General features: G+C 41.7%; 2 protein-coding genes across 7 annotated transcripts in view; one reads left to right on the top strand and one right to left on the bottom strand.

Annotated features, from left to right (window-relative positions):
• ube2l3b (ubiquitin-conjugating enzyme E2L 3b) overlaps positions 1-8,908 on the top strand; it is a 26,612-nt gene extending 17,704 nt beyond the window's left edge. The window contains exons 4-5 of one of the 3 annotated variants that reach the window (XM_088410746.1): positions 12-134; positions 7,520-7,667. In XM_088410746.1, coding sequence (XP_088266872.1) covers positions 12-106 — 95 coding nt within the window. In that variant the 3' untranslated portion in view covers positions 107-134; positions 7,520-7,667. The other 2 variants (XM_088410738.1, XM_088410730.1) reach the window with 2 other exon arrangements.
• A 3,047-nt stretch (positions 8,909-11,955) lies between these two features.
• ydjc (YdjC chitooligosaccharide deacetylase homolog) overlaps positions 11,956-25,000 on the bottom strand; it is a 68,559-nt gene continuing 55,514 nt past the window's right edge. For all 4 annotated transcript variants that reach the window (XM_088410659.1, XM_088410666.1, XM_088410674.1 and 1 more), the window contains 3 exons: positions 18,385-18,484; positions 15,669-15,846; positions 11,956-13,102 (listed from right to left, as the gene is read on the bottom strand). In XM_088410659.1, coding sequence (XP_088266785.1) covers positions 12,787-13,102; positions 15,669-15,846; positions 18,385-18,484 — 594 coding nt within the window. In that variant the 3' untranslated portion in view covers positions 11,956-12,786. The remainder of the gene's footprint in view (positions 13,103-15,668; positions 15,847-18,384; positions 18,485-25,000) is intronic.

The raw sequence follows: 25,000 nt of genomic DNA, 5'->3' as shown, positions 1-25,000 counted from the left end.
CTGTCACCCAGTCATCCAACCAAGGGGAAAAACACACCACAATGCAATGATAGTCACAAGCAGCAGCACTCTGAATGGCCTTCGGACAGCCACAAGTGTGTTTTGATTAAACTTCCAAGTTCGCACGCGTCCAGGCAGGTAGCCTGCACATGTACACACGTGCACAAGAGGGCATGCACATCAATGTTGTTCATATGACATAAGACCAATGACTTGTCAATAGGTTATAACAACAGAATTTGTTTATGCACTACAAAACTATAGAACTGTAGAAAATTGTTTCCCCAAATAACAGTGCTGCATTTAAGGTCTCACAAGCCATCCATCCAGCCACTCACCCACCCACACTACGCTAATCATCACTAAGGTCGCAGGTGGGGATAACTTGGACTGGTTGCCAGCCAATTGCAGGGCTCAAAGAGACAAACAACCATTCACACTCCCAATCACACCTCAGGACTATTAAGAGCATCCAATGTACCCACACAACAAAACCTTTTTTTTTTTTTTTTTTGTTTTGTTTTTTTTTACACTTTCAAACACTAAAAATTTCAGTGGCATTGAACCTATCCACACATACATGTAGTGACAAAAAAATAGGAATTAGCCATTTTTGGGCCAACAAAAGTAGTAATGTGTTGTAATCAAACGCTAAGTCTCTGTGCCAGACACAAATTGGATAAAAAAAAAAAGGATGACATCAGATTGCATGGAAGCTTTGAAAGCCTGTGCTTACCTTATAATGGTATGATAATCAAAGATGATACTTGCCTTTTCATCTCTCAATCAGCGGTAGCTGCTCGGGCCCTAATAATAATAATAATGATCCGGAGAAAAACAAGAGGGCTCTTGCAGCGGTAGCTGCTCGGGCCCTAATAATAATCTGGAGAAAAACAAGAGGGCTCTCGCAGCGGTAGCTGCTCGGGCCCTAATAATAATTCAGAGAAAAACAAGAGGGCTTTCGCAGCGGTAGCTGCTCGGGCCCTAATAATCCTGAGAAAAACGAGGGGCTCTCGCAGCAGTAGCTGCTCGGGCCCTAATAATCCGGAGGAAAACAAGAGGGCTCTCGCAGCGGTAGCTGCTCGGGCCCTAATAATCCGGAGGAAAACAAGAGGGCTCTCGCAGCGGTAGCTGCTCGGGCCCTAATAATCCGGAGGAAAACAAGAGGGCTCTCGCAGCGGTAGCTGCTCGGGCCCTAATAATCCGGAGAAAAACGAGGGGCTCTCGCAGCAGTAGCTGCTCGGGCCCTAATAATCCGGAGAAAAACAAGAGGGCTCTCGCAGCGGTAGCTGCTCAGGCCCTAACTCGAGCTGCAAGCTGCTATAAAGGGCCCTTGCAGACCTGTGCACATTGGGGTTTGAACGGGTCAGGGAATGTAAAAGTAGGAGTATGAACGTGTTTGGGTATACACACGTTGGGGTAAGTGAACGTTAGAAGTCAATGTGTTAGAAAATGTCCAATTTTTATTACATGTGTTAAACCGGTCAAAAAAGTAAGTAAATAGAAAACAAAAAAATTACGTTATATTATTTTGTGCCACACGGTGGTGTTGGCACTACGGTGAAAAATGAGTTCGTAGATGACCTCAGTACAAGACTCCTGTCAAATATATGAAATTTAGAGAAGGAGTGTCTAATGGATTGTTAGACAACATTTAAGTGATATCACTTCAACAAGCTCAGCAGAGTACATAAAAACGTTAAGAAATTGGTATATTTTTTGCTGCCACTAGGTGGCGTTCACACTACGACAGCAAATAGGCTTGTAAATGTGTTTTGCATTGGACTTCCATCCCATATATGAATTTTTGAAAAGAGCAGATCATCTATATCCAGTTACAGCAACTTTTACCGTTTTGGCCAGAGATCGGACTGAGGTGGCATACAGGCGACACCCTTTAATTAAAAGTTATAAAAATTAAAGAACCTTAATGTTCTGATGTCTCAAAACTTCTCTGGCCATTTTTCAAGTTAATTTACTCAAACAAGAATTGCACAGTACATTAAAGTGTAAAAAACAAGATTTTTGTCAGCCACTTTGTGGCGCTGTAAATAATTTGGAAGTTTATCAGATAGCTGACTCTAAATGTACCTACAAAGTTTCAGATGTTTTGAAGCTGTTACAGCTGAGTTAACGTTTTTGTCACTCTTTGCGAAGTAAATATTAATCACAATTTGAAGCTACGCCTCCATCTTATATGTCATAGGATCTTTACGATTTTAGTATTATTTGGGCCCCTAAGTCTAATAATGGTCCTTGGCAAAGTTGAAGTTAATCGGTTGAACCATTCTAGAGAAGAAGGCACTAGTTTAAGGCCAGCAAATGGCCAGAAACGGGGCAAAATTGCACATTAAAAAAATTCATAATTTTTTTTCTGCACATGACTCCTTCTTACTTTTTGTAGGTCTTGAAGTCCTTCATATGGTATAGAGATAGAATAGGAATAGTCCACTCCTGAAGACATCGACAAATGTATTTTCCAGTTAGGGCTAGTGGCAGCAAAAAATGTCATTAGATTAAAAAGATTACAGTCAAGTCCTTTTTAGTTTTACCTACAGCTACGAAACTTTTTAGGCATATGTAGGACAAAAAAGTCAGAAGGAATCAGCGGACGCTGCTCGGGCCCTAATAATCCGGAGAAAAATGAGGGCTCTCGCAGTGGTAGCTGCTCGGGCCCTAATCATCCAAAGATAAACAAGAGGGTCCTTGCAGCGGTAGATGCTCGGGCCCAATAATCTGGAGAAAAACAAGAGGGCTCTTGCATCGGTAGCTGCTCGGGCCCTAATAATAATAATCCGGAGAAAAACAAGAGGGCTCTCGCAGTGGTAGCTGATTGGGCCCTAATCATCCAAAGAAAAACAAGAGGGTCCTCGCAGGGGTAGCTGCTCAGGCCCTAATAATCTGGAGAAGAATAATAGGGACCTCGCAGTGGTCACTGCTCTAGCTCTAATAATAATCTGGAGAAGAACAATAGGGACCTCGCAGCGGGTCACTGCTCGGGCCCTAAAAACTAACAGAGCAATAAGGGCAGTAGTAATGAATCACTAATAATTGAATAAACTTACATTCTGACTATATTACGGAGTAAATTGATTGAAGAAACTCTATATATATGAGGAAGATGCAAAATATTATGTATTTAGTAGCTATCCTGACTATGCAGGGTTGTAAGGTGCATTTGTGCCTGCGGTAAAATGACTGGTGATGAGACAGATTAGTGTGTGAGGGATTTGTTCAGGATCGGGATGGCCCGTGGGCAGAAGTTTGCTAGCGTGGCAGTCCTGGCCCTCAGGCTGCTGTAATCTCTGCCTAATGAACTCTGACTGATTGTGGTGTGTCTGTGAGAAAGTTCAGCACCCAATTGCAGGCAGGGTGCCAGACCGAGTGTGAGTAGTTTATCTGTCAGTTTGTCAGGCATGTCTGTGTTCTTGCCCTCTAAGTGTGTGAGCGCTGTGTGGATGGCGGTGTTGAATGCATCACCCGTGGACTGGTCCTGACGATTGCAAATTGTTGAGGGTCCACAGTGTCTGAAATGGTCTTATTGATATGAGTCACGAGAATCCTCTCAAAGCATTTCTTTAGCCCCCTCTCACACCGCAGGAACTCTTCCACTGTACACGTACCTGTTCCAATCGTCCCAGGTAGTGAAGGTTCCGCTAAGCCTCTACCCTGAACATCATCAGCACCTAGTTGCTTGCGACTAGGGTCGGAGCCTCCGTGCCCGGGTAGCTTGAGGGGGGTGAGCCGTGCTAACTAACGCTGATTGGTTGGGTGAACTCGGGGGTCAGTTGTTTCTGTATCAGCAGCCGCCTTTACGCTACGTGTTCACTGTGGCCAGTTTAATATTTAATAAATCGTGGAATGAGAGTAAATTGAGAGGTGGATGCGTGCTTGGAAACAGACGTTATTGTGTATTGACGGAAAAGAGGACATCCAACTTCAATTTGCTTCAACTAGGAGAAAAGGTGAGTCGCTGACCGGAATACCCACCATGAAGCTATAGCGCATGCCTGAAACAAAAGCAGATATGTGTGTTCGTAAATTGGCCTTCTCATCACATTCTCAATTCTGAGATGCTTAGTAGCTGTTTCTATGCATGTGCTAATGTAGATGGTGACTGCGAAAGCATGCTCATCTAAATCTACTGTGTTAGTGGCTTCACACACGGCTGCTGCAATAAGCACGTCCCAGTTTGTACAGTCAAACATAAGAAGTACTAAATCAGTTTCATCAGTCCACCCGGGGGCTTTACTCACCGGGGGAGCCTGCTTGAGAAGTTGTCTATAGGACGGTTAAAGGGAGATGGAGATGTGGTCAGCTACATTGCTGTAGCCTTGGTCCAGGAAGTTATTTGCCCTTGTTGGAATGCTTACGTGCTATAGTAATTAGGAAAAGTAGTCCTGAGGTTGCAGTCCTTGGTAAACAGCTCGATCGCCAAGTCCAGTGTATCTTCCGTCAGGCAGGTTTCAGTGAAAGTTAAAACACAACACTGATCTCACGATGAATGCTAGCTCATTGATCTCATTCCCGAGGGAGCGGACGTCAGCTAGCAGCATGCTAGGTACTGGTGGCCTAACTGCCCAAGCTTTTAGCGTAGCATGCAGGCCTCTCCTCTTGCCATAACTCCGCCTTACCCGCTTTGACTGGCTGCTGCCCAGTCTGCCTGAAGCCGGGTTACTCTATCGTCCTGGTGTAACAGAAAGCCAAAGTCCGCTTGAACGAAATTAGATGAAATGAAAGTTCATGATGAACTTTACAGATGTTAAGTGCCTCGTTGCTCTGTAGCGAACAATAGTGCATGAGTGTCATATGTTCAATATGGCATAAATAAATAAAAAGGAGCATCTGCGATGGGAGAGCGAAACAGACGTCTGCCACGGCGGGCGCCATCTTGGAAGAAAAAAAGTGGATATATAGGTAGAAGGATGCTTAATTTTGTATTGCCAAGCAGGAGGTCGAGGGGAAGACCAAAGAGGAGCTTTATCGATGTACCGAAAGAGAAAATGAAGGTCATTGCAGTGAGAGAAGAGGATGCAGGAGACAGGCTTAGATGGAGACAGTTGATTCGCTGTGGCGACTCCAAAAGGCGAAGAAGATAGCAAGATGTGGTGGGAACCAAAGTGTGCCGTCAAAAATAATGCGTCTCGGACGCGGGGACGCAGTCAAACGTGAGCACTACTCAATCAACAATTTTTTTTCGATGAGAAGGGCATCTGGCAAGGAGCCATCTTGCCCATCAAGGACATTCGCTGCTGGATACGCAGACGATCCATGGAATAAGTGTAAGGTGGTTTGTCTGTCGATCTTGTCAATAGAGGGCATCTACATTATTGGATCCTCCTTATTGGTGCTGGCGGATTTCTATTGTATCAACAAATTGGATAGGTGAGTGCAGCTGTTTTTGGGAAGTGGCTACAAGCTCATTTTAAAGGCATTGGGCAAATGACTAATGCTCAGACCCATGCTACGAGTGACCTCTGAACCGCAAACAACCTGACATGGCAAAAATGCCTTCCTCTCACGTGCCCCCCCTCCCCTTCTTTATGGTTGCCATTTTGACCACTCTTGACGGCTGGTGTCATGCGCGCAAAATTAGGCTACCTGCTGAAGTGAGTGTGCCGGAAAAAAAGTTTGATTGTAATGGATGAAAGTTAAATAAGTATGCAAACACACAAAGTGGAGCACACAATGTTATGCACCAGTGCTTTCAGTTGCACTTGCACACCTGTATACCCGTTATGTCCCCCTATGTGTGTGTTTGTGCATATCTCCATCCATCCATTTTCTATTGCTGTTTATCATTACTAGGGTCGCTGGCCTACTGCCGCCTATCTCAGCTGTCAATGGGTAGTAAGCGGGGGTACACCCTGAACTGGTTGCCAGCCAATCGCAGGGCACACAGAGACAAACAACCTGTGGGAGGAAGCCTGAGTGCCAGAAGAGAACCCATGTGGGCTCTGGGAGAAGATGCAAACTCCACACAAGAAAGCTGGGGCCAGCTGGAATTAAACTCTGAACTGTGAGGCAGGCATACTAACCCAGGGGTGGGCAATCCCAGTCCTCAAGGGCCAGTGTCCTGCATGTTTTCCAGTTTTCTCTCACACACACCTGATTCAAATTGGGACCGGAACACCCCCCCGTGCCAATGGATTTAAAAAAATATTAATAATTTGAGTTGTTTTGGATGTGAAGTCTTCATTTTATGCATTTTATTTATGAAAAATATTACTGCAGTACTGTACACTTGTTTACTTAAACTACAGTTTAATATAAGGACATCATTTTATTTCTTTACCACTAATTGAATATGAACAAAAAACATATTAAAAATGAAAAAAATAAATAAATGCTTGACTCACCAAAACGTCTGTCCCCCACTTTTTTCAATAAAAAATCCATTCTTCTTTCATTCCTCTGAAAGTTTGGATGTATGTTTCTTTTCCAGTAAGGAATCCTTTTCTATTGACCTGGAGGTGAAAGTCGCATCTGTCCAATCTGCGTTTTGCTTTTCTTCAGCCATTGTGGATTAAAAAAAAAAAAAAAAAAGTAGATTTGATTTTTCTGCTAACTGTCCGCGGATCTGGCTTCGCTGTACACACTACACCTTTAATACAACAGCCAAGCGACATGGTGTAGCTTGGTTGAGAAACTTTTTTTTTTTTTTATTTAATAACTTTATTTAACCATTTCCAATATTAAACAGGGTTGATCAGCATAGCACCACCTCCCTATAGTGAGCATCCAGTCACGTCACGTTCAATGTGAGGCTTTTAGATGGCCACTTTATGACTCAATTGACTATTGCAACTGTCTATTAACTGTTAATTATATGGGCCAGTTCACATACTATGCCTTTGCACACTGCAGATATGTCTTTGCACACTGCACAGAAGCCCGCAACTGTCAATTGGAATGTCCTCAAATGGGTCTGATTGCAGGCAGATTTCATACAGCCTGGCGACACAAGTTAACTGAATTCTAAACTCTAACCTACAACTACAACACTGGAAGGAGCGTAACCAAATACGACATGAAAAGAGCAGAATATGGACAATAATTTTATATATAAAATATATTAGGTAAAAATAAAATTGATTTTTTTCATAGATATTCTAATTATTATAGTTTATTATAGTTATGGTAATCATGTCAGATTATGTTAGGCCAGCAGAGAAGGCCCACAATTGATGTATGTGAAAAATTTCTGGCTTCAAATATGATTTTGTTGTAGATGAGTTCTACTGTAGCTTGTTTGTGGTGTATTTTTATGTACAGTGTATTTTTTTTAAACCAAGGAAATATCTGTTTAAGTATCCTTCCTTCCGATCCCTCAATTGCTTCTCATGGTATGATTTTGTACATATGCAGAGATAGTTATAGTGTGAACATGCTTTCTATTTTCAAACAGTGCAGGGAGGTACCATTTAAATGAAGGTCACGTGCTGTTTACTATTTGATCATAAACTCTTCCAACTGGTAATTGAATCAAACTGTTTTTCCGTGACGTGTTGTGTTGCAGTTATTCAGTCCCTTATTGCACTGGTGAATGACCCCCAGCCAGAGCATCCCTTGAGAGCAGACCTGGCAGAAGAATACTCAAAGGACCGCAAAAAATTCTTGAAGAACGCCGAAGAGTTTACAAAGAAACATGGTGAAAAGCGGCCAATGGACTGATCACTTGAGAAACATTTAGCCCTCTCTCTCTTCTCTCTCTCTTCTTACCTGCCTGACCAAATACTCTTCATATCTGCCCTTTCTCAGTCCTGATACTTTGCCCCACACCCTCACTTTTTCTTCCCCTTACCATTCACGCTCCTCTCTGTTGCTCCCTCCGCTGCTTCGTCTTGCACCGAATGAATGACTCAGTTGAAGAATGCAGCAGCAGCCATAGCCTTCTTCCCACCTGCTCCGTGGATCAGACCACTTTTTCAGTCCTCTCCCTTTTACGCACCCATAGATTTCCATATCTGCACTAACTTTTTACTCCTAAATTAGATTTTAAAAAACGGGTGAAGACATGGAAAGTTGATTAGGAACACTCGTAATGTGTTGCTTTTCAGTTTTTCTTCCGTATAGAATATTGCTAAATAGATGTTTTCCCCCTGGTTGAGTTTTCTTAGCCACACTAGCAATAACACATTGAGAAAGAAGGAATATCTTAGGCCTGTGCCCCCACCCCCTCTGAACCTCATTTTGTTGATTGATCTCTATTTGGAGACATGCACAGTTTTCTGTGAACTAATGCCACATTTCCAATTGGTCCAATGAGCAGAGCAAACCATTGTTGTTTTACATCTGAATTGAATTGTTATAGAAGTTGTTCTGTCAAAGAAAAAAAAAGCATCAAATACTCCCAGCAGGCACCTTTCAGAGAGCAATTTTCACTTTTATTTTATGAGTTTGATTAGTCATACCAAAACATGTTACCTGTGTGAAAAAGATTAGCCCAACAAATGCCTTGTTATATTGTTTTAATTGTGAAAAAAATGATTGACACTTAATATGTAAACATGTCGAAGTGGGAATTGCCTGATTGTTTAATTTGAGCTGTTCATGTCTGTCACTGCTAGTTCATGTGTTTTCACTGCTAGTCATTGCATTGCACCAGTCTTCAATTAAGATAGTCCATTTACCACATTCTGGCAGCAGATCTCACTGCTCAGCTCCCCATGCTTGAGGAAGCTGACCTTCAAAGGAGGAGTGGAGTTTACAGAACCTGGAGGTGAGTCCTTCACCTGGAGCACAGTTCAACTCACCCAGGGCACCTTGAAGCAGAATGGGAGAGGGGCTTGCAGTTCAGGGATGTCGCACAGAAAGGGACTGACTGGCCAACAGGCAACATGTAATAGCTGTTTGATCTGGTCTTGGTTCATTTTTCGTAATAAAGATGGCTGATTGTTTTGCCTCACTGCCTGGCTGATAGTTAAGTTAATGTCAAAATCATGCACTTCAAGTAAATAATGACTGATGAGAACTCAATTATTTTAATACTTTACTCTGTTCGATACATTTGGAATATACATTTGGATAAATTTACAACCCAAAGGGAAGCAAAACCATAAAGATTGACTCTCTTTAAACAGTGACTCTCTTTAAGTTTTTGCCTGTTTCTTTTGTGTGTTTAGGTCTGTTTTTTGTCTTGTCGGCGTTCATTCCCAATGAGTGAATAAAAATCTTCACTATGTGTCTGCTAATTCGCTAATCTGTCAGGGTCAGCTTATTTTAGCTGTACAGACTGAAGGCTTTTGACGCAGGACATGGGAAGCCCAGAACGTTACAATAGTCAAGGCGCGACGTAACAAATGTATGGATTGTTTCAGCATCGCTAGGAGAAAGAATAAGGCCGAAATTTAGCTATATTGCGAAGGTGAAAAAACACCGTTTTTGTCGCGTTATTAATATGTGTCCGAAAAGAGAGAGTTGAGTCAAATATCACGCCGAGGTTTTTGCAAAACAACTTTGTAAAATAGTACAGTTATCCAGGTTCAACGTGGTATTCTTAATCAAGTGCTGATGATGAGCAGAGCCAATAATTAACATTTCTGTTTTACTAGGGTTAAGAAACAGAAAATTGGAAGACATCCATTGTTTAATCTCTGCAACGCAGGCCTCCAGTTTACTGCACTTGCACATCTGTTATTTCGAAAGGCATGTATAGTTGGGTATCATTAGCATAGCAATTAAAACTAATAGCATGTTTACGTATAATATTGCCAAGAGGAATCATGTAGATGTTGAAGCGTAAGAGACCAAGTACTGACTCCTGTGGGACACCAACATGAGATGGCGATTCAGAGATCGCATTGCCATAAAAGAGACACTATGCGTCCTTCCCAGGATGTCTGAACCAGGAATCTGAACCAAGAAAGTGCTGATCCCGAGATACCGACACATGATTTAAGACATTCTATGAGAATATGATGATCAATAGTCAAATGCGGCATTAAGGTCAAGCAACAACAATATTGATGAGATGTTGGAATCCATTGCTAAGAGAAGATCATTCATCACTTTTACAAGGTTGAGTGGTTGGCCCTAAAACCTGACTGAAGGATTCAAATCTATTTTTATCTATCATGAAATGGCTAAGCTGTTGTGCTACAACTTTCTCAAGAATTTTGGCAATAAATGGAAGATGTGACACTCGGTCTATAGTTAAAGAGATTTTCAGGATCTAGGTGAGGTTTTGTCAGGTTCATTTGTCAGACATTTGTAAGAAATTGTACACAAAAAAGAAGACAAGGCAATCTTCCCAACTCATGCATGAGGGGAGCGAAGAGGAATTTGCCAAGGACAATTCTACTGCGCTCTGCCAATCTCTCCGGCTCCCCTTACTTTTATTTGATACAGAGATCCCTAACTACATGAAGGTCCCGGCCCTCAAGGGGCAGGAAAAAACGCAAGTCTATGGCCTGGACCTTGTGTACTTGTCCTTCTATGTGTGAGCATGTGGGTGAGAAACTAATGCATGTATGAAAAAATACGTAGCGAAACATTCTGATACTGCATAGCAAAAACATCGATAAGAGTCACAGCTGTGGGAACGCTCCGAATGGCAGGCTTGAGCGGCCTTCCTTCTGCTTGAGAGAAAATAATGACGAGACAGTTCTTTTCCCTCAGTGCACTCATTCTCCCAAGCGTACCATCAACATACCTAGCAGTACATGAGCAGTTTATTTATTCATTATTATCATTCAGTATATATTTATTCATTCACACAGCAAAGCATTTCTTCATTGCGAGCATTAATATTTTGTAGCAAATGTATAATCACTATATCCATAACTATTCTAAATAATTATTCTAACAGGTTTCTTAAGTTATGGTTGAATGACGGCCGTCCTAAAAGCTTCAGGTACAATGCCAGAGGAGAGCGACAGCTTGATAATATTCAAGACAGATGACCTTAACATCAGGAATAAGTCTTTAAGAGTTTGCCTGGAAGCGGGTCGAGCATGCAGGACATCGGCTTTGCTGCATTAACCAGGTGTGTAAGACACTCTGGGCATACTAAATCAAACTGGGACAGGGTTACTAGACTTTCATGAACTTGATTGTCTGAACTAGCATCAGCAATCACAGAACCCGAGGGGCTAACTGGCGCTGCCTTTTGTATTTCGTCCCTTATTAGCGGAATCCGCTTAGTAAAGAATCGCATCAAATTGTGTGCTGAATGGAGGGAACTATGTTTAATTTGCTGCTGTTGCGTTAGCTTTGCTAAATAAAGCTTTGTATCAAATTAATATTTTGGGTTGTTTTTATTAAGACCAATCATTTTGGAAAAGTAATTTGTTTTTGCTAACCTAAGAGCCTCTTTTTATTTCAGCAAGATATCGCACCAGGCCTGACGGAAAACCTTGAGTTTGGTTGTTCGCCATTTACGCTCAAGTCTACTTAACAATTTAAATGTACGTGTTTCATCAGTAAACCACGGAGTGTGCCGCTTCCGATGAGTTTTAAGTCTTAACGGCGCTATAGAGTTTAAGGAATTTTAAGTACCCTCTTTATGATATTTTCCCTTATTTGCGACAAGAACAACTGTCGTGACCCTAGGGGGTGGCTGTATTTGTGTTGTTTTGCATCTCTGTTTTACTAGTGTTAAGAAGCAGGGCAAGGCAGGCTGCGTCCGGTGACCTGCGTCCAGGCAACTGAAACTTGAATGCATATGTTTTGTTCATCATAAGGGGCTCGGACATCAGGTTAGGATTCCCCCTGGTGAGGTGCTCGGACATGTCTCACCGTGAGGAAGCCTTGTCTATCCTGGACGATCCAGGATACACTGAAGAGACTATGTATCTCGACTGACCTAGGAACGCCTGGGAATCTTCCCAAAGGAGCTGGATGAAGTGGCCATGAAGAGGCAAGTCTGGGCTTCCCTGCTCAAGCCGCTGGCCCTGCAACCCAACCCCGGAATACAGCGATAGATCATAGATAGATTGGACCAATACATTGTACACACTTTCAAGTCTTTATTTCATGTGTTCAATGCAGCCACCATCAATAACATGAACACCAAGCCGATAGGAAAATTTCACCCAATGCTCCTCACGAAGTCATTGCGCATTTAAGAAGTTTGTATGCATGTGAATATGTGATGGCAGACTCTTGTCCACAAACGATCAAGTTTACGTTACAGACAGCCATTTGCCAGCTGTATTTGTTCGTAAGTTGTAGGAAAAGAAATCAGCTGAAAAAAAGTCTGTCAATGGAAAAAAAACAACACTGTTTTTAAGATCAAGAGCTGCTCTGGGAGCAAAAGAGTATCAAGGTAACCATAGTCACTGTACCACGCTTCAAAATGAAAGTGAACCTAGTCCTAGGCATCATACACTGTTTTCTTTTGAAGAAATGACTGGCCTCAGATAATTTCCTTCTTACCAGATTGCCAGGCAGCACATTCTCCCTGTGAATTCATGGTAAATGTGTCTATCCTGCTTGGGTGATTTTACTCTTTCTTTACGATATCACTGCAAAAGAGCTGAGCTTTATTAGGCACCTTTGCACCAATAGAAAGGGAAAGATGTATTGGGCGGAAGGTTTGTTTATGATGGCAACTTCAGAAAATGCTCTAAATACAAAATCTGATTTACAGGCATCCCTGTTCGTATCAGTGTTCATAAATCGAATGTTCATATGTGGAGGAGCTTCTGTATTTCTGGTGTAGGTAGGTTAAAGACAAAGCTTATATAAGTTCAACAACATGCAGCAGATAGATGACATGAAAGATAAAATAACAGCTGAAATCAATATCACTGTGACTGTCATTTCACAAAGTTAAGAATAATTTCAAAGATCTTTAAAAGAACAGAGCTGAACTCTCTCCTGGCGGTACATGTCAAGCAAGGACAAGTCTGTGAGCACATTGAGTTCATGTTGACGATCATCCGACTGGGAGAAGTCATCGGGTCCCTCTCCACAGCCACCTTTTAGTGGGTGGCTGGGGTAACCTGGGTGGACCATGAGTTCTGCTGAGACCACCTGCTTTTCAGAAGTGGGTGTACTCCAGGAGGACATACTCAAGGCATGGCTTAGGGCCCTTTGAAGGTTGGAGACAGACATGTTCTGGCCTATTGTGGTCAGTCCCAGGTACACTTCTGGCCACCTGTGGATGTTGAAAACGGTTGACATATGTTATCATACTTTTTGACAGTTTGCACCTTAGTATTTTAAAGCAAATCTCTGCTAAGAAAAGCTATGAAGAAAATGCTAAACAAGGCATAATATTGCTCCGTGTTACAGTCCTTTAAATCCATGAAGGTGTAATGATAGTAAAAGCTTAGCTATGTACGGGCTATTTACATACCGGCAATCAGGCTTGAAATGCAAGCAGAATAAACTGGAACAGATGATTTAAAATAATGAAGCCCTGTAACATTTTCCATACAGGAATCACACGTAACTAAACTGCACATTAAAAGACACAATTGCATTGAACAGTGGCATCAAAGAGTAGCAGTTGTAAAAACTATTTTTGAACTAAAACACTTTTTCACTAAAAACTAATAAGTGTTGGAAGGCATTTTTTTAGTGTTGGTTTTCAACAAATCCTGGCAGTTCAAAAAAATCTAGAGACTGCCAAGTTGACACAGTCAACGACAATGCAGGCAGAAGGCTGTTAAGTTGTGTTGGTATTTGTGTTCTGTAGGTTTTCTGTTCTTCCCTGTTTTGTTGGTTGTTGTTGGTCTTTTTTAGTTATCAAAGCAAGCCGTGTCGATCAAGCAGTGCATTCAGAAAATCCGTGCCGATAATCAGGTTCGTGATTGAGGCCACTAAAAGGTTCCACTTGAAGTTGAGTCCACTGTTACAGACCTGGAGCCAACGATGTTGATGGGTGAACTGTTAGCCACACACAGCAGCGGTCTACAGTCAGCAGCCGCCTTGGTGAGAGGAAGCATGCTGACCTGGTATCCGGAGTCCATCAGGGAACGTCTCCATGATGACCAGTCAGTGATGACAAGCAGCTTGCTTTCCTTGCCGACGCGCACAGCCACTACTGTATGTTGACATTGGAATTTCCTGCAGTCTCATCATCGGGGCAAGGAGGAACACAATGGCCAGCCTTGGAGCTGAAACAACTTCGGCCTCCCCCGTCTGTTCCAAGCCCACTGTCGCTTCAAGAAGGGGATCCATCGTCACACTCCACACAATCTGATGCGCTTCCTTAGCCAAGCCCTGGTAATCACCAGTAGCGAGACACGTGGACTTGGCCAACACCACAAGCACAAGAGGCAATTGCTGACGTAAGAAAATGTGCAGAAACAGGAATCCGCCCTCATTTAAGGCCAAGAGTGACAGCATTTTGTCCATTATATCCACTGCTGTGGCATCACCCAATCCAGACACCTGAAAACACCGCTTCAAATGCTTGCTGAAACATTGTATTGTCCAGAATCACCAGTGTCCAGATACATCAAGCACATTGCAAGTTTCAAGTAGACATCTTTACTCTTCGCATGCCTACAAGAAAAGTACCATATTGTCCAATTCAACAAAGTAAAAGTTAGTTAGAAGTTAAAGAATCATTCTAGCTTACCTACTGTGTGACAGGCATGTTCCTAATGACCGCCAAAACATTACTTTTTACGGTAGGTCCGTACAATAGCAAACTTGCAAGAAAAAGATGGCTTTGTGACCCGACCAAAGGGCAAAAAGCAGAACGGGGTAGCGCTTCATGAGGAAGAAGATAGCAGCATGGACTCTAAACTGCATTCATCATCATCAACCAATTAATTACATTGTTGCAATTGTCTTTTGCAGTATAACTTTGGACCAACAGAGCTCCTCTTAATCGATTTAAAAGAGAGGGTGTGGAGAAGGTGCTTCAGAACGAAGTAGAATTGTACATTGTGCAGTCTTTTGTGTATAGTTTCTCACAAATGTCTAACAGGTGAACCTGACAGTATGCGTTTCAGTTCATGGAAATATGACTAAGAAACACAACATAAATCAGGATATCCCCAGTAATGCTGGCATAAGTTGTCACTGAGAAAGGCAAGTAGTGAACTCAGCCAAATCAGTTGCTTCACATACAGTAAGTGGGCCATCTTTTGTACTGGCAGGGCAAAGTGACTCAATTTCATAGTCAATGGACGCAAGAATCACAGAAAGACAAGAGCCCAAAACGTTGGCTTGTAATTTCGTCTGCAACAGGGAAGCGTCTGTCCGATGGACCTCAGACGGAATTGAGAGAATGTCTTGATGATCTCAACAGTGGATAAAACACACCTGTTCCGACATTATTATTCCTCCATTTTTTAAGCGATCTTGTCATTTGTTAGTCCGTCAGTAAAAGAGGCGTCCGTCTGTGACGAATGGGCAGACAGCCCATCGGTGTTGATGGTCTGCCCAATTCTAGCGACATCATACTTGCGCCTCTAATTGGAGAGGATTTGGTGTGGTGATTTGGTGGTATTTTGGCAAACCCATTTACACATTACATTTTGCATTATTTTACTATCACATAGATTTTTTTTCTATTCTATTCGTGTCTATTCGTGTGAAACAAAGACACATCTTGCGGGGATTTGGTATAACCATGGGCAAAATCTCAATTTTTTTACTTCCTGGCAGGTTCCTATGGGCATGCTGGAAAATGGTAATTGCATGTGCCAGCTCTACTTCTTCAAAATGAGTGACTGCAGTGTGAAAAGAGCTTTATAACCACACACCTTATTCCATAACGTCTGAAAACAGGGATGGAGTCTAGAGCGTCTCTTTCCACCTGTGCGTAGAATCGTTTGAGATGGGCTGGCAGCCACTGGCAGCTGTGTAAACCTGACTCTACTGGAACACGAGTAAATGGAATACGGTGATCTGACAGGACATGTGCAAACACCTCACGTACCTCTGTAACACAAGATCATAATGTATTAGTCTCATAAGGCAGCTATCATTTCACAGACAACCATCAAAGAGACATTGAAAATATTCTAGTAGTAGTGACCCAGATTTCTGATTTTTTAAGATTCATTTAATGAGCTCCAACTATAGTGGGCCTGAAATGCAAAACAAACAATAAACAAAGTGTGAAACATTTTTACATCTCATGAAACAAATTTACATTTTAATTTAAAAAATAAAGTTAATAAAAAAAATAATACATTTTAATTTATGTTTCACAAAACAACTTAACAAAAGACAAAACACTTTTATACAATGGCCCTGAAAGTGTAAAACAAACTGTGTGTTGGCTTGGGCAACGGAGCCAGCATCTCGGCAGCTGGACGTCCCAGATCCTATGCCTCAGCAGTTGGCTGTTCTGGAACGTGTGCCTTGATGGCTGGACATCAAGATCCTACATCTTAGAAGTTGGATATTCCAAACCCTGTGCCTTAACGGTTGGATGTTCTGGACACTGCGGCTGGATGTCGCAGACCCTGCTGCACGCTCTTCTGTGTGGCATCTTGGATGCCCAACCGCCTTGCATCTCTCATCTGGCATCCATATCGCACACCCAACAGTCCCTGATGATTGGTTTTGTTTCATTGTCTGGACTCCCTTCCATTGATCCCATCTGTTTTTATTTTATTTTATTATTTTTGGGATGTCCCTTGAGGTGAGGGGTTTTGTCACGTGTATGCCTTTGTGTTTGCCTTTGCCGGACTTTCTGTGTCCTTGTCTGGGGGGGTGGAGTCACCAGCTGCACATTTGTTAAAATCTGCCATCGACCTGCCATTTAAGTGCAGCTGTAAGAGGAGAACATTGTCAAAACACTCTGTATTAGCTAACATTTTGATCCTAGTTACAAGCCCCATTTATTATCGTTTTGTGATAGTGAGTACATAGCTTTCTCTTGTTACTTTACATTTTTAGAGTCCAAAAACATTCCCCCGTTGACTCCTCGCCCCAGTGATACATTAGCTTTATAGTTTGCACGTATTTATACTTGCATATACCACTCTATGGCATTTTATGTTGCTACTTTGCTGAGGGAAAATATGCAGTTTTTTGTTGATAGTGTTACTCTGTGTCTATTAGCGTGTTACATACTCCTTTTGTAATTAAATTATCTTTTGTATACGGCTCCTTGTTCAGTCTCTGTTTGGGTCCACTTATTTCCTATTTTTTTGTCGACCATTAAAGAATGTTTTCATTTGCATCACAAGATGTCACCATTTGGTTAAAAAAGGTTTTTAGGGAATGAATGTCATTGACCCTTTTTTCCAAGATATCACCACTGGCATCTCAGGCTGTCATTAAGACTTGTACATACTTGTTACTTCGCACCTCTCCTATCCTGCCTTCAGTGCATCACAGATTTTCTTTTTCAAAGGACCTCAAAGCAGGCATAACACACCGCAGCACTCCCACGGCTCAATCCTAACATGGAGTGAAGGCACGTTTGCGTAACACTCAATCACTGCTTTTCTACATCTGGCATTTTATAAAGGCAAAAACTCTACTCCATTCACCGCTGACAACGTGCATGGGGGGCAAGGGGGTCAGATAGAACAAGATAACTTTCATGTGAAAATGGGAGCGAGGGAGGGATGTCGGCAGAATTAACATACTGAGTTGCAATGCAAAAATGGGCGGGTGAAGCGGGTGGGTAGGAGTAGTGCGCTCAGAGAGTGCTTGGTAGCACGCTTGGGCATTTAGAGCCTCACTGAAAGAAATTTGCTATGTGTTGAAAAAGAATAAGAAAGTTTGTGCCCCAAAAGAAACTGTTATACTATATTCTACAGTCAGGAGATCACCGGGTATGGGAAATAAAGGTATGTAGGATTTTAGTAAACATATTTCACACACTTTCTTTATGCACGGCCAATCCATCGTCACACTCCACACAATCTGATCCGCTTCCTTAGCCAAGCCCTGGTAATCAACAGTAGCGAGACAAGTGGAGTTGGCCAACAGGGGTTGTGATGCTACTTGGCCATTTTTCACTTCGAAACAAAGGCTGATCCATTTTCTACAGCCCTGTATCCTCACAAGTGTCGCAGGTTTGCTGGTGCCTATCCCAGCTGGCTTCAGGCAGTTGGCAGGGAACACCCTACACCCTGAACTGGTAGCCAGCTAACTGCAGGAACGAGGGATTACTATATGTCATTTAGCCTTAATATTGAATGTCATTTAGGAATGCATGTCATAGTTCATTCAGTTCTGTGAAATCCTTGTCAGATCATCGCATACTCTCTTGGGAAACTGTCTTGTGTTTCATCTGCTCGTCTGGAACTCAGATACTGTTACTGTCTGAACTAGCCTAGATTTTATTAAATAACAGGTCTCAACTCCAATCTGCCTCAAGTGGTCTTGGGTGCTATCCCACACCGTGACATATTGGATTATTCCTCCCCCAATATTTTTGTGACCATGGCAAAATGTAATTTTGACTGCAAAAGCTGATAAAGACAAAAATGCAAATAATGGTGATATTTGACTTACCTTGCAGTATATGGATATGTTGATGTCCATCCATATGATGAGGCAGGTGACCTGTAAGTTCTCTAAAAAGCCTGATCTGGTCTCTCAGCTCCAAATCGACCTTAAAATAAAATAAAAAGAAAAGACTGATGGGAAACAAAATACAGTCATATTAATCTTATATATTAAACACAAATATCAGATTATCAAAAGTCACCATTAACACTGTGTACAGTGGGGATGAGGTGCCGCTGACCTCCACTCGGGACGTTGTGCACCAGTGGGCAAAATACTTCGAAGACCTCCTCAATTCACCGACACATCTTCCTCTGAGGAAACAGGGTCAGGAAACTCTGAGGTGGGCTCTCCCACTTCTGGTGTTGAAGTCACTGAGGTGGTCAAATTACTCCTTGGTGGCAAGGCTCCAGGGGTAGATGAGATCTTCCTGAAGGTTCTGGATGTTGTAGGGCTGTCCTGGCTGACATGCCTCTGCAACATTGCGTGGACAGCATCTCTGGATTGGCAGATTGGGGTTGTGGTCCCCCTTTTTAAGAAGGGGGACTGGAGGGTGTCTTCCAACTACACGAGAAGAGGCTGTGAGACCATTTTGAAGGGATTGCCTTTTTTTTTTCTTGAATCCTCGAGCAAAATGGTTGCTGTCTACGCTGTGAAAGCGCTGGGACTCCAGCTAGCTGCTCCAGCATGGCATGGCCCCCACTTATGTCCTTCGAAAGCGCGTGGTCAAATCTTATCTTTTTTTCTTTCACCACGACTTTCGCATTCTCTCGTCTCTCTTGCGTGCACATCAATCAAACGTGCTAACTCCTAACACGTTCATTCAAAACAGAAAACAAATGTGAACTAGAGCTGCAAGCAGCTATAACGGGCCCTCGCAGTGTTTGTATGTCCAAGTGTGTCAAGGTTTATGCAGTGAACAGTAAAACTCAATGTTTTAGAAAAGGTCAAACTTTCATTAGCATTTGTTCAGCAGGCGCAACTAAGTAAATGGAATCGGAAAAATTGTATATATCATTTTCCGCCACAACGTGATTCTAGCACTACAATGGGATGTAAGTTTGTTGATGTTTGTAGGAATGGACTTTCATTCAACATGTGAAATTGCGATAAAATGAGATTATCTGGGTGAAATTACAGCATTTACTGTTATGATAACTCATCAAAAAGAGCACTGCTGTATAGGCCAGGGCTATTATCAAATCATCGCAATATTTGGTGGAGGAAATTAGATGTGTTTGAAGGCCTGTCAGAAACAAAATTCAGTGATTTTACTTCGACAGGCTCAACAAAGTACATAATAAAAATGTAGCTATATTTTTGTTTATATTGAAGCCCCGCATTCATCATATATGTTGGCCTCGTGGCCCTATGTCTGATAATAGAGCACATCTAATTTGAAGTCAATCGGGTCAACCGTTTAAGAGCTATTAAGAGGAGTTTGGTACCTGTAAACATCCAGAAACGGTCCAAAAAGGCACATAAAAAAATTCATAACTCTGGTTCTGTACATCCTAGCATATGGCGCTCTGTTTCTTTATGTACGTCCTACGTATGCCTAAAAAATTTCATATCTCTAGGTGAAACGGGCCGTGACTCAGTAGAGGTGTTAGACTCTAGGTGGCTCTAAAAATTAATTTTTTTATGTGTAATGTATGAAAACACCAAGATATCAAATTTTTCAGCAGGCCCGATGACTGTGCAAATTTTGGTGACTTTTCGTGCATGTTTAGGCCCTCAAAAATGCGATTCAGTCGGGAGAATAATAATAATAACTAGAGCTGCAAGCAGCTCGAACGGGCCCTCGCAGACCTGAGCACGTTGAAGGATGAACAGTTCGAGGTATGAACATATTATTTTCTGCCACAAGGTGATTCTCGCACTGCGATGGAATATATGTTTGTTGATGTCAGTAGGAAATGGCTTTCATTCAACACCTCAAAGTTCACTTCAAAAGTGAAGTTGTGACAAGATGAGATCATCTGGGTCAAACTACATCAGCATTTACTGTTACGATAAATCGTCGTAATGAGCACTTATGTATAGGCCACAGCCATTATCAAAACATCATAATATTTTGTGGAGGAAATTAGGCGTGTCTGAAGGCCTGTCAGAAAAAAAATCAGTGATATTCCTTCGCCAGGCTCGACAAGGTACATATAAAATAATATGTAATTGTTTAGTTTTTTTTTTGCTGCCACTAGGTGGCGCCCAAACAACAAGGGAAAAAAGTGTGTTTAGTATTGTACTCCCATGAAATGAAATTTAAAGATCATCTTGGTCCAAGTACATTAAGTTTTACCAGTCTGGCCAGATATCGGATTTTGAGGCGGAGTAATGTCCACACCCAAGTTTGAAAAGTCATTTAACTTCTCATCTCAATATTCTCCTGACTAATTTTCAGTGAATTTACTGAAACCCGCATAGCACAGAACATGAAAGTTTAAAAATGAACTTTTTTGTTATCCACCAGGTGTCGCTATTGGTAATTTGGATATGTGTCATGTAGAAGATTAAGACCATGAGTCTAAATGATACTGTCAATTTTCAGATATTTTGAAGCTTGTTCAGCTGAGTTATAAAGGTTTTTATCACTGTGAGCGAAGAAAACATTGAATTCATGTTTTGAAAGCGCACCTCCATATATTTCATGGGATCGTGACTATTTGTGGACCAGTTGTGCCTCTAAGTCTGATAATGGTCTAGGCCAAATTGAAAACGTTCATGGGGTCAACAGCATGAGAGAAGGCGGCAGCAGTGGAAGACTTACAAATGGCCATAGATGCCGTTTTAGGGCCATCACTAGTAGATTTTCTGTAAAGTTTCAGATTTTCTGAAGCTTACACATTAGAGTTATTAGGGTTTTTGTTGCTCATGGCGAAGGAAATGTGACTTTGGAACACGTATTTTGAAGCCCCGTCCCCATCATATATGTTCGCCGATCTTCTCAAAATTTTGCCCAGGTGTGCTCCTATGTCAGGTAATGGGGCACGCCAAATGTGAAGTTCATCGGGTCGAGGGTTTCGGTTCTGAAAAATGTAGAAAATCGGACCAAATGCTACATTCAACAATTGATAACTCTGGTTCTGTACGTCCTAACAAATTTTGTAACTCTAGGTCAAATGGGTTGGAAGGGGCTGCCGTTTGAAGGTACACCTGGGCTAAATTAGAGTAAGTTTTGCTAATTTGGGCAAACTCCGACTTTGAGGTGGCATACAGACCACCCCCTTTATCACAAAGTCGTAAAATTTGAAAACCCCTTTTCTCTATGTCTCAATGCTATTCGGACAAATATTCAGTCATTTACTCTTATGGGCTTTGCACAATACATGAAAGTTTAAAAAAATTACATTTTTGTCTGTAACTAAGTGGCGCTGTAATTAATTTGAAAATTTGTCATTCCGATATTTTAAGGACCTAACTAGTAAATTTTCTGTGAAGTTTCAGATTTTTTGAAGCTTGCACATTGGAGTTATTTAGGTTTCTGTTGCTCATGGCGAAGGAAATTTGACACATAAATTAAAGCCCTGCCCCCATCATATATGTTGGCCGATCTTCATGACATTTTGCCCAAATGTGGCCTTAAACCTGATAAAGGAGCACACCAAATTTAAAGTTGATCGGCTCAATTGTTTAGGAGCTATTAAGAGGAATTTGCTCCCTGCAAACATTCAAAAATGGTCCAAAAAGGCACATAAAAAAATTCATATCCCTGGTTCTGTACATCCTAGCATGGCGCTCTATAACTTTTTTGTAGGTCTTGAGGTCCTATATATGCTTAAAAAAAAAAAAAAAAAAATATATAATAATAATTAAAAAAAAAAAATATATATATATATATATATATATATATATATATATATATATATATATATATATATATATATATATATATATATATATATATATATAAATATATATATACAGTGGGCCCCCGGGTTACGAACTTAATCCGTTCAGCGGCTACGCTCGTGTCTCGAATTGCTCGTATAGCGGGCAATCCAAACCCATGTTAATTCGTGAATGCGTGCATCGCGCGCAGAAGCCTTAGGTAAAAACGACACAATGTATACATATATTAAAATTGAGTGACATAATCTGCTGTACACTTGCATTTTATAATAAATACATTGGATAAATAGCTTTTACCTTTGAAACGACGAGACTTGAACTGGGTGTAAGCATAGGGGGCAGAGTCCAACGCTCAAAGTTATCACGGCGATAGATATGCTATTGGTCTTACAGTGTTACAGTAACTCTTTCAGTCAGGGTGCAAATCACGCAGATACTAAAACATCATCCTCTTATTTCTTTCTTTACCGCTGCTAGTAATTTTAGAAGCTATGTCTAACAGAAAAAGTTTGCAAAGTCTTCACAACATTCCGTTTTTCACTAATTTTCTCTGCTTCCTTCCATCCTGTCCCTTCAAGCTAGATAAAGGCGTTCGGCCAATAGCATATCGGCATTTCTGTGATTGACGTGTGACGCCGGCCAATAGCATCTCCATGAGTGAGACCGGGTGACCTTAATCGACCAATAGCATATTCGCATCTCCGTGACTGACTGATAATTATTCGCACTTCTTTTTTTAAACGGTTGGAATGTATTGACAATTAATTTAAAAAAAACACACATTTAAACCAATGACAATTCTTTGTCCTGCAATCGGCACATTTAATTTCATGTCAGCTGTTTTTCCCTTTAGCTGTACAAACACTACACTTAAATGGTAATATATATTTAGACACCGTGAGTGAGACAGTCAGTGTGACGTTGTAAGACCAATAGCGTTCACGTTACTGCCACAAGAATCTACTGATGATTGATAATGTCGCTGCTGTTGATTTTATTGACGTAATTAACGGTAACTTTTCTACATACTCAATGGCCGGCATGTCGAATTGCTCGCAAGGCGAGAGGTTTGTTCGTAAGCGGAGGACAAAAATCTCCCTGATCCACGCTCGTAAGGCGAATTGTTCGTAAATCAGGGTGCTCGTAAGCCGGGGGCCGACTGTATATATATATATATATATATATATATATATATATATATATATATATATATATATATAAAATAACTAAATATATTATATAAAATAAAAAATATAAAAATAAAAATTATTGCTCTAGGTGAAATGGGCTGTGACCCAAGAGAAGTGTTCGACTCTAGGTGGTGCTAAACATCAATTTTTTAGATTTTATGTATGAAAACACCAAAATACCAAATTTTACAGCAGGCCCGATGAGTGTGAAAATTTTGGTGACTTTTCGTGCATGTTTAGGCCCTCAAAATGCGATTTAGTTCGGAGAATAATAATAATAATCTGGAGAGGAACAATAGGGACCTTGCAGCGGTCGCTGCTCGGGCCCTAATAATCTGGAGAGGAACAATGGTGACCTCACAGCGGTCGCTGCTCGGGCCCTAATAATAATCTGGACAGGAACAATAGGGACCTCGCAGCGGTCGCTGCTCGGGCCCTAATAATCTGGAGAGGAACAATAGTGACCTCACAGCGGTCGCTGCTCGGGCCCTAATAATAATCTGGACAGGAACAATAGGGACCTCGCAGCGGTCGCTGCTCAGGCCCTAATAATAATAATAATAATCTGGAGAGGAACAATAGGGACGTTGCAGCGTAATCTGGAGAGGAACAATAGGCACCTCGCAGCGGTCGCTGCTCGGGCCCTAATAATAATAATCTGGAGAGGAACAATAGAGACCTCACAGCGGTCGCTGCTCGGGCCCTAATAATTATAATCTGGACAGGAACAATAGAGACCTCGCAGCGGTCGCCGCCCGGGCCCTAAGAATAATGATAATCTGGAGAGGAACAATAGGGACCTCACAGCGGTTGCTGCTCGGGCCCTAATAATCTGGACAAGAACAGTAGGGACCTCGCAGCGGTCGCTGATCGGGCCCTAATAATAATAAAAATAATCTGAAGAGGAACAATAGGGACCTCGTAGTGGTCGCTGCTCGAGCCCTAATAATAATAATCTGGAGAGGAACAATAGGGACCTCACAGCGGTCGCTGCTCGGGCCCTTATAATAATAATCTGGACAGGAACAATTGAGACCTCGCAGCGTTCGCTGCTCGGGCCCTAAGAATAATAATAATCTGGAGAGCAACAATTGGCACCGGAGAAAAACAAGAGGGCTCTCGCCAGCGGTAGCTGCTCCGGCCCGAATAAATGAAAACACAATACATACTAAATGTGTTACAGATGCTTAATTTACAATGGTTGAGTACATACAATGTTTGTTTTAACTTTTAATCAGATTAATTGAATTGCGACTCAAACAGTAATATATATTTTTGCACACGTTAGTGCCAGTTAACAGGAGGAAAGTGTTTTCTTCTTTTGTCTCGATTGCAATGGCACAGACAAGGAGAAGCAGTTGCTTTTGGCTTCATCCAATCAGCAAAGGAGAACATAATTTTGCTTGTGTATCTGGATCGAGACCACATTTTTTTTTCCCTCATTGGTGATTTCTGATCTGTGGAATTGACCACATTGGCGGACCAGATTTTTTTAAGTCTTGCATAAAGTTGTCGGACCACAGCGAGGTGAAGCAGCGGTGACGCAGCACAGCGGAGAATGGAGCATGTGGAATCGGTCT

The sequence above is a fragment of the Hippichthys cyanospilos genome, chromosome 1, assembly GCF_059441005.1.
Source record: "Hippichthys cyanospilos isolate Australia breed blue-spotted pipefish chromosome 1, RoL_Hcya_1.0, whole genome shotgun sequence".
Taxonomy (NCBI): domain Eukaryota; kingdom Metazoa; phylum Chordata; class Actinopteri; order Syngnathiformes; family Syngnathidae; genus Hippichthys; species Hippichthys cyanospilos.
Note: the sequence above shows the minus strand (reverse complement) of the source record. Positions and strands in the feature narration are given on the sequence as shown.